This window comes from Bidens hawaiensis, unplaced genomic scaffold (assembly GCF_021521415.1).
Source record: "Bidens hawaiensis isolate Kalapana, Puna unplaced genomic scaffold, B.hawaiensis_p1.1 tig00049785_1, whole genome shotgun sequence".
NCBI classification, from domain to species: domain Eukaryota; kingdom Viridiplantae; phylum Streptophyta; class Magnoliopsida; order Asterales; family Asteraceae; genus Bidens; species Bidens hawaiensis.
The window spans coordinates 67,557-77,201 of record NW_027506122.1 but is presented as its reverse complement, the minus strand read 5'-3'; the positions used below and the strand labels follow the sequence as shown (position 1 = coordinate 77,201).

The 9,645-nt window shown below is 43.6% G+C and overlaps 1 protein-coding gene across 1 annotated transcript; it reads right to left on the bottom strand.

Annotated features, from left to right (window-relative positions):
* Positions 1 to 7,318: 7,318 nt before the first annotated feature.
* On the bottom strand, positions 7,319 to 8,382 carry LOC143616783 (uncharacterized). The gene has a single exon (XM_077089516.1). The coding sequence runs from the start codon at positions 8,306 to 8,308 to the stop codon at positions 7,460 to 7,462; it is 849 nt and encodes a 282-aa protein (XP_076945631.1). The 5' UTR covers positions 8,309 to 8,382; the 3' UTR covers positions 7,319 to 7,459.
* Between the last annotated feature and the right edge of the window lie 1,263 nt (positions 8,383 to 9,645).

Sequence of the window (9,645 nt, the reverse complement as noted above, 5' to 3'; positions counted from 1 at the left end):
GGCACAGCTTAGAAAATGTTTCATGTAAAAATTGTCAAGTTTGTAATCAAGGCTTTTTAAGCCATTATGAATAATGATACGCGCTATCTTCTCTTAATGTGGATTCTATTACCTTTTGCATACATGTTTCACACTTCCCTTTATTAATTTTGAGCAATATGACAACATTGTATTGACATCAAAATAAAATAAAACGAAGTAAAACATACATGCGCGAGCTTCAAGCTCAAACGCGTTAATGAGTCTTAACTCTAAAACGTCAGGGCCTTAGCCCAATAATATGAGCCTTAGCTCAGGGCCTTAGCCCAATAATGTGAGCCTTAGCTCAAATCACTCACAACATCCATCCTACATGCTGCGCAGCCTGACCATAAAAATACCTAAGCACAACTAAGGCAAAGCAAATGCCAAAACATAGTTGTTAAGGTCTCAGGTCGAGGTCGCGCATGAAATTGTAATGGATATCTGAGTAACACATACTGACACGTAAAGGCTAAAAAACTCATAATTCCCTATAATAAATGCGCGATAGCGTCGCGCAAAAGAGGAATAATGAAACGCCAAGACACGTGTCAACATAATCAAGATATGGCAAAATCACTTACAATATGACAAGGATTAAATATAATAATTTCATTACAACCTTATTCTTATTTCAACGTGCAAGCATATCTTATATTCAACAAGCAAACATGCAATATAAAGAGATGATTCGGGAGTGCGCAAGATGCGAATAAGGGAAAAACAAAATTTCATTCCAAAGCATTGAAATTTACAAGTTTACAAGATGATGAGATACAAACTACAAATAAAAAAAATAAAAAAATAAAAAAACATGAAGGGCTTCTCAAGTCTCCACGTCGACGTCAGCCTCTTCATCGTCCTCATCACCGCCCTCAGCATCTGGCGCAGCCCGCTCATCGTCATCTCCAAACTGACCATAGTCAAGTTGTTCGTCCTGAATGGAGTCTTCTATCACAATAGTGTCAGGAGCGGGTCCTTTGGCCACGCCAGAGCCGCTAGCAGGGGCAGCATTCCCCGCGCCATCATCGCCGCCACCAGCCCCTTCGCACTCGTCAAGTAATTTCTTTAACGCGCCGAGATCGGGCTGGTCAGCAAGCGCGGATATCTGCAAATCATAAGGAAAAATATGAGTACAAAAAGACTTGGAAAATAAGTCAAGGTAATCTCATTAAGAGTAAAATACCTGCGCAAGGATGGGAATGGGAGTATTCAAATACTTCTCCCCCATCTCGGCCATGTCCGCGCAGGCAACGTCGAACTGATAAGGGTAATCGGATGGGTTCTTCTTCAGCATGCTATATTCACAGCCATCCTTAAACCCTTCAGCTCGTCCCACCAAGCGCGCGGCAGCGTTGCAATCCATCACAAGGGCCTGAAACTCGTCTGAGTATTTCATCGCGTAAGCGCATCGAGTCATACCCTGTGAGATTAGCCATTGGCGATCCTGTGCGAGGGAAGAAACAGACGTCTCAAGAGCAGGAATCTGAGAGTTTAACAACTCAACAGTTTCCTTAGTCTGTTTCAGCTCCTCTTTGTCGGACGCTGCTGCCGCCAAGGCTTCGTCCTTTTCCGCTCGCGCAACATCGAGGGCTTCCTGGCTAGACGCTGCCGTCGCCAAGGCTTCATCTTTCTCGGCCCGCGCGGCCGCCAGCTCCTTCTTCAGGCGCGCAACCTCACTCTCCAATTCTGATTTGTCAGTTATAGACTGGACAAGAGCTTGGTCACGCGCCTCCGCGTCCAGCTCCAAGTCGCGCACTCTACGCGCGTACTTGGCCGCGTCCGCCTCGGCCGCCTGTAGCTTCTCCCGCGCAGCCTGTAGCTCATGACCGCGCTTCACGAAGGCGGTGTTAGACTTGCTCTGTTCTCGCTGAGCTCTGCTTGGAGCTTCTCAGCTCTCTCTCGAGCATCAGAAAGATGCCAAGCAGACACTTTAGCCTCTTGCTTGGCTTCCGCAAGAGCATCACGTACCTTTACGTAATCATAGCGAAGCTCTTGGGAGGCAGCAAAGAAAGCCGACCCAGCAAACAGATGATCGTTGAGCAAGTCATCGCGAGCGCGGCCCTCCTGAAACCTCCTTTCAGCTGGAGGCACAGAATGAGCCCAGAAGTCCTCACATACACCCATGGACTGAAATGAGCTGTCCTCAGTAATATTCCATCTCGGGCGGTAAATGTGATCGCCTTCCTGCAAACACAAAGAAATGATCTAAGTCATCAAAACACTAATATGGAAGTCCGCGCAGCGGAGCAAAAACGAATCTATACCTGCGGGGATGAAGCAGAAAAGTCAGCGCCAGCCCCACGAGAAGACTGCGCCGCGAAATCTCGTGGCGCTACAGGGCTGGCGCGGCCGCTGTCGGAGCCTTCAACTTGAACCTCCTCATACTCCTCTGAAACAGGCCTTTTCTCCTGCGACCTAGAACCAAAATCGGTCTCGCGAGGAGGGCTGCGCGCAGGAGGAGGTGAGGGAGGTCTCGACGCCGCCAGATCGGCGCGTAAAACGGCCTCCTGCTCCTTAGTAATCCCGATGAGGGGAGATTCAGCGCTTGCAGGAGCAGGAGCAGGAGCAGAACCAACGGCGCTGGCACCGGCGCCAGCAGTGCCGCCAGCAGCTTGAACGCCAGCTATGACTCCTATGAAAAATCAACAAAAACAAATGATTCATGACTTGATCTAAAAGAAAAAGTCAGAAAATAAAAGTGCAATGCATACCTTGGCGCAACGCAGTTCGCGAGTCAAACATCGCCATGAAGTCCATTCTTCCCTTTTTTGAGGGCAAAATAGGGGACTTCGAAGCGACCTCCGGCGCAGCCTCGGCACCTTGTTGCGCCTGAGGTTGATCCACCAACGTCGCCGGCTCTACAAACATTTGAGTGAGCAAAGATTCATTAGTAATCTTATCAGAATCGCGCAAATAAAACCATAAAGTATAAAGTATACATGTCGATGAGGAAACGGCAGGCGCAGCGCCGGTTCCCTTTTCCGCCGCGCGAACGGAGGAGGTAGCGGCACCATACCTCGTGTGGACAGGAGGTCTGCCCACTTTTTGAGGCAGGGAAGACAAGGAAAACGTGGAGGTAAACTCCTGGGTTTTCTCAAGTCCCCTCGCCTGAGTAGGAGGATCCTGAGCAACAGGGGCAACATCTTTCTTCTGTTTCTTACTGGCCCCTGCGCCAGTTTTCCCCTTAGCTTTACGCTTTAGTTGGGGCAACTCAGCCTCCTCATCCTCCTCTTCCGCGAGCTCCAGCTCGTAGTTCTCAAGCGCGTCTACAATACGTGCAACAGAAGTGTTAGCCAAATTTGGTATTATAAAGGCAAATGCATAAGTACAAAGGCTTACCAGGCGCATCGCTGTCAAAGAGAAATCCCAGATCAACAGGGATGAACATGTCATCGAAGCGATCGGGGAAGCCAACCTCCCCAGCGCACAGCGCGACTGAGCCACCCTCCATATGCTCATCATAGGCGGCGTGGACATACTCCTTGCTGACTGCACAAAACAAGTCAAATGATATCAGCAAAACGAATTATATTCGCGCAGAAGTAATGCAATGAGTTAACTTACACAAGCCGTCAACTTGGATAACGGGCTCAGTCGCGCTGTCGGCCCACCTCCTACTCATACCAACCCCCACCAGCGCCTCCTCACAAATGTTCTTGGCGGGGGATGGTTCGGCAGTCAACTTTTTTACCCAGGCGCCAGTTGGGTTCTTGAAGACACCCACATCCGCAGGCGCAGAAGAGATCGCGCGCATGGTCATGCGGATGGGGATCACACCAGCCCTGATGTAGAAAAACCTCTCAGACCAGTCATGAAGGCTCTTGAATGAAACAGTGCAGCACTTGACCTTCTGACTGCGAGGAATAAATGAGAACCGAGAATCTTGGATCTTGGGCTTATAAAAAAACTGAAAGCGCCGAGGGGTGGGCTCCTCGCGCTGAGATTTGCACATGAACTCGAAATGAGTCATGCGCACGAGTCCAAACGGATGGACTTGGGATATATGAATCCCATAAAACTTAAGCAGCGCACCCACAAACCTTGTCATCGGGAGACGAAGGTTGCAGTGGGTGAAAAAATGGCAATACAGGGATATATAGCCGGTGGGCGGGTCCGCCGCCGTTTGCCCGGCCGCCGGCAGCATGCAGCCATACTCAGGGAGAAAACCCTGAGAGGCGATAAGGCTGTCAAAATCGGACTGCCTCAGCTTACAGGGGATCTCATCCCACTTCTTCACTACCTTGGTCTTCCCTACCTCCTCCGATGAGGTCTCAGCAGCCCTCTTCCCCTTGCCGGTCTTCTTCAATGTAGACATTACTAACGATTTCACACGGCGATGGATAGGGGAGATTGTGTTGTCTGAGCTATCAGACATACAACTGTAAAAACGGACAAAGGATGCTTCTGAAGAACAGATATCTGGAAGCAGAAGACAGGTAATCGGAATAGAATGAAAGAAAGGAAAGCTTTGAATAAACAACAAGGAAGATGAAGGATAAACACTCTAAGGGCTTGCTTTTATAGGCCCAGGAGAGAGAAAAATTGGTACTGATCGGACTTCACGCGCCTCCACTCGCAGGTGTAAGCCAACGCGAGCGCGACACGTGTCCCTGACACTGTGTGAGGGGACACGAGAAGAAACTATACAGGTGCTGCCAGAGTTCACGCGCCACCACTCGCAGGTACGGACCATCGCGAGCGCGACACGTGTTCTTGACACTATGTGAGGGGACATGAAAGGCAACTGTAGCACCTCGAGCACACGAAAGGTCTGACACGTCTCCATCACTGACGCATGTCAGCAACAACCAACCACGTACAGGGACGATCCGTTTTCAACAAAAAGGATAGAATTTCGCGCAACGATGAGTGATCAGAAGAAAAAGACAAACCCCTACTAAAAGAGCAAACTATTAAGTCTAATATCTATCTTACCTCGCTCGCGCGAGACAAGACACACATTAGACTGGGGGGGCTTGAAGAGGTATGTACCCGCCTCAACACCAAGCGAGGCGGGTCAACCCACAAGATATAGACAAGAGACTTGAAATCAAGACATTATGAAGGCACAAAGCCAAAACCTATGCGCAGGGCGCATATCACATATGCTCACGCATATCACATATGCTCATGCATCACATGCTCAGGCATCACATATGCTCAGGCATCACATATACTCAGGCATCACATATGCTCACGCATCACATATGCTCACGCGTATCACATGCTCACGCATATCACATCTGCGCGTGGCGCATCCGCGCGTGGCGCATATCACATGCTTGTGCATACCACATCTGCGCATGAAACATCTGCGCGTGAGAATAAAGAGAAGACATCGCGCATCCTCAAGATAGGCGCATATCACACATGCACATAATCAACCTCGTCCTTATCCAAATTAGGGTAAGGACAACCTTGATTGTGCACGTCAGACAACCTTCCAGAAGGTATCTTTTTAAGGAAATAAGAATATGCTGATGTTGACAGCTGCCAATGAAAGGTGGACAACTCAGCAAAACCCACGTGCAACTAACCAATGAAAAAGCACCAGGTGTCCCAAGGACACGTGGCGCGAAGCTATAGGAGGAGGCCAAAAAGGCCCTAATTGGGTCTGAGCCCAATCATTGGAAACCCTAGCACTATAAATACCACATCAACTCCACAAGGAGAGACACACCCTATTACACAGTATTCAGCTATATTAAGCAATGCACTCCAATTTCCTTACTCTCATATTATTATCTTCTCCTACAAACACTTATTCTCACGCCGGAGGGTTACCCCAAAGAGGACCCCTCTGTCCCTTTCTGAGGGGTAAGTTAACGGTGCTGTTCATTTTGTAGGTGGAAGAATCCAGATTCCAGAGAACCATCGGTGAAATAGCATAATCACACCCGAGGAAAGTTGATCGTCTATCAGTGAGTCGATCCACGTTTCTTCAGCGCCCATGTTACAATAACTATGAGGGCGCGAACACCGCGACACACTAGCACCAAATGGGCCGTGAGGCGTTGATGTGGAGACGTTAGCAGGCAGGCACCAGTAGGGTATTCATCGGATCGGATAACAGGTTATTCGGTTTATTCGGTTCGGATTGTTCAGATTTGAAAATTTTGGAACTCTATCCGAAATCCTATCCGATCTGAATTAGGAACGTTCCTATCCGATCCGAATTGAATTCGGATGGATTCGGATCGGATTCGGATAATCCGAAATTATCTGAATAATCCATATAACAAATATACAAACTTAAGTTTTATTAAATAAAAATAAAACACTACAAGCACAAGAAAGTTAAGTAGTGTTAGAGAGTATAACGACGGAGTGTTATGACATTTTTATCTATGGTGTGTTAGGTTGATTGAACGAATAATGAACTTATGGTTATAAAGTTATTGTAAATGTTAATGGATTTGGCTATATACACTAATAACATGTTATATATTCGGATTATTCGGATATCCGAATAATCCGAACTATCTGGAATTTTTTGAAATCCATATCCGAATCCGATCCGAATCCGAACTAGTTATTCGGATATTCGGATCGATCCGATCCGAATATCCAAATAAGAATTCGGATCGGATTATTCGGGTTTCGGTTTCGGTTCGGATTCCGGTTTTTTTCGGATTTCGGATTTTTTGAACACCCCTAGATACTAGACATGTTTACTTGCTTTTTTTATATATATTTTTACCAATAAGTTTATGTCACATTTCAGCCTATCATTTTTGTTTTGTTATGTAATAACTTCAAAGGCCTATGTAACAAACATCTATTGGAAATTTTTGGACTAATATTAATTATTAGTATGTGTTAGGGATAAGTTAATTAGTAACGAGTCCAAAAAAGTAGAGATGAATGCGATATCGATACACTACAATTTCTAAATTATATAAAGAGATTATTTATTTGTTTTATTAATATTGTTTAATAAAATCGTACCTATGTCCTACAACATCTACATGATCATTTTACATTTCACAACTTCCGTAACACGTTGCTGTATAGGCTAAGTAATGATAGATGAAAGTTGAATAAGGTTTAAAAGGAATAAAACTTTTAGTGATGAAAATTAAAATTCAAAAATGAATTTCCAGGAAATTTTAGTGTCAGACCAAGTCCAAACATAGCTCATTTGACCGAATATAAAACAACAGGCATTCAAAAACTATCGACTATTTCTATTTTTCAATTCCTTATATCAATATGACTACATGTGAGCATAAATATAAAAATTGAATTAATTATATGTAAAACTAAACTGAACAACCGTGGGACAGGGCACGCATTGACGTTGACTTCCAAAAACATTTTACACAAATTCAAAACCGCGATCTCCTCCAACACAATCCCACAAAGTAAAACCAAATTTGAATTTAAAAAGAGAAAAAAAGAAAATAAATGATTATAACTTATAATCACCTACAAATTACAAACGACCACCAGACACCTTCCGGTGGTTCCTTTGAAGAAATCCTTCTAAAATAACTTTTTTCTTGTACTCCTTCGACTCCAAATCCAACTTATTATGACCTTCCGGCGGTGGTTCGGAGTGTTCCCTGGCAGCTACTAGGCGACGTACAATAAAAAACCATGCGGAAGTACAAAGAATAGCACATAACTTACCCCATAAAACCAGTGTAGCCAGCATCACTAATATTATTGACATGCCGATTATAGAGTCAAACTCCCCTCTTGGCGGAGTAGTTCTTCCCAGAACTCCTCTGTCAACTCCGTGTGTTGCATGAGCAGCATGCGGAGGTTTCTGGCGCTTAGTCAGCGGCAGAGGTTTTGAATGAGTCAACGGTTTCAAAGGGAAGGAAACAAAAGGGTGAGCTGTTGTCAAAGTTTTCAGTCCCGGCTGTGAGGCACAGCCAGGGCCATGAGCTGACCTGGCGGCCAGTTTTGTTTCCTTCTGGCCACCAATTGTCAGTTTTTTCCTACGAGCCTTTTGTTCTCCAGATGTTATCAGAGCTTTTTTCCGGTCAACATTTTTAGTATGTTTTTGGGTCGGGGTTGCATTCTCGTCCACAGCCTGAATTTCCCATGATGCATCGGATGTCACCGGAGCATCGTTGACTGTCGTGAGGTCAATGGGAACCGTTTTCGTTGGGGATTTCTTGAAGCTGAAGTTCGAGATCCAGCCGCGCCTACGCCGGCTCCCTAAGTTGACTTCTTTGAGCCGTGTCTTCTTGCCGGAACAGCCAAAACAACCGAAAAAGCAGCTGCTCGAGGTGGACGGCGACGGTGGTCGGGTGGTAGTGGTATCTTTGGTCATCGGCTTTGATCAAAGAGTTCGATAATTGATGGTGGCATGGAGAACAAGAACACACGTAGTCCGATATGGCAGGCTGCTTGCTCTACTCGTGAATCTTGATAATTTGTACAAGCCAAATTGTTTTTATATGAATTAGGTTAAGTACTTAAATATTAATATGTACTAAATTAAAATAATGCTAATTTTGTTTTTATTCTTATTCTTGTTCTTATTATATGTCAAATTGAAGTTTTGTCCATAACTTAATCGTGGTGATTTATATTCTAGTATAAACTATACATCACATCGGAGAATTTAAATTATCTCCTTGGCCAAATTTAGGTGTCAAATTATCTCATATTATCTCATAAAGTTGATAATACACTCCTAATATTTGTTTGGTTAATGGTTAATACGTGTTTTATAATTAGTTGATTGTGTGAAAGCATCATATAAAAAGTTAGATATGTTTTCAATGAACTTAAATATATATTTTGTTATTTATATGTTTTATGAAGCATATCTATGCTAACATTGGAGCTTTGTCTCTCTTAAATGAAAATATTGTTTTTTTCTCTCGTTCTCTTTTACATAATCTATTTGAGAGTATACTTGAGGATGGACATCTTCTACTCTCTCCTTCGCGCTAGTTTTAGTGCGTCACGTCTTACATATGACCAAAAATATCTTCATTGCAATACTCTAAGGGTGTGTAAAGTCAAGAGAGGATAAATTCATATGGATGGTCAATATAAATTTTTTCATCATTTAAAATTTATTAAGCTTTGGGTTCAATAAAAAATATGACAGCTGATTTTCCGAAAATGTTTTCATCATAATTTTATTTGTTTAGGAAATGATCAAATACAAATAAAATATTTTTGTGAAGGGCCAAATAAAAGAAAAAATATGGGCGTGATGGTAAAAGTGTAAATTAAGTAAATATATGCAACATTTTTGTTATGTGTAAGGTAATAAAACAAAGAACACCTTTACATGTTTTTGAATTTACTTTGTTTAAAGAAATCGCCATGAGTTGCACGGTGGCATAGAAGGAATCACTATGGATTAAATGACTGTATAAAATCTTTATGACATTATATGTTAGACTTATATAAATTAAGGATGCAGGTTAACTGAAACCCCTCTTAAAAGTGTTCCACACTTCCATGACATGACTTGGATCGAACTTATGTTTTAACTTTCATATTATTGTCCCGCCCATCTAAACATATTTGAAATATTCTACTAAATATATATATTCTAGTACGTTTATACTTTCAAATCATAAGGAAAACAACACCATGTCATAAAAGTCTAGACGCAGCCTTAATAATTAAAAGGTTACTGGTAATGTT

Bases quoted from the DNA above. Each gene is read 5' to 3' on its own strand.
- LOC143616783 (XM_077089516.1), bottom strand. From the start codon at position 8,308: ATGACCAAAGATACCACTACCACCCGACCACCGTCGCCGTCCACCTCG.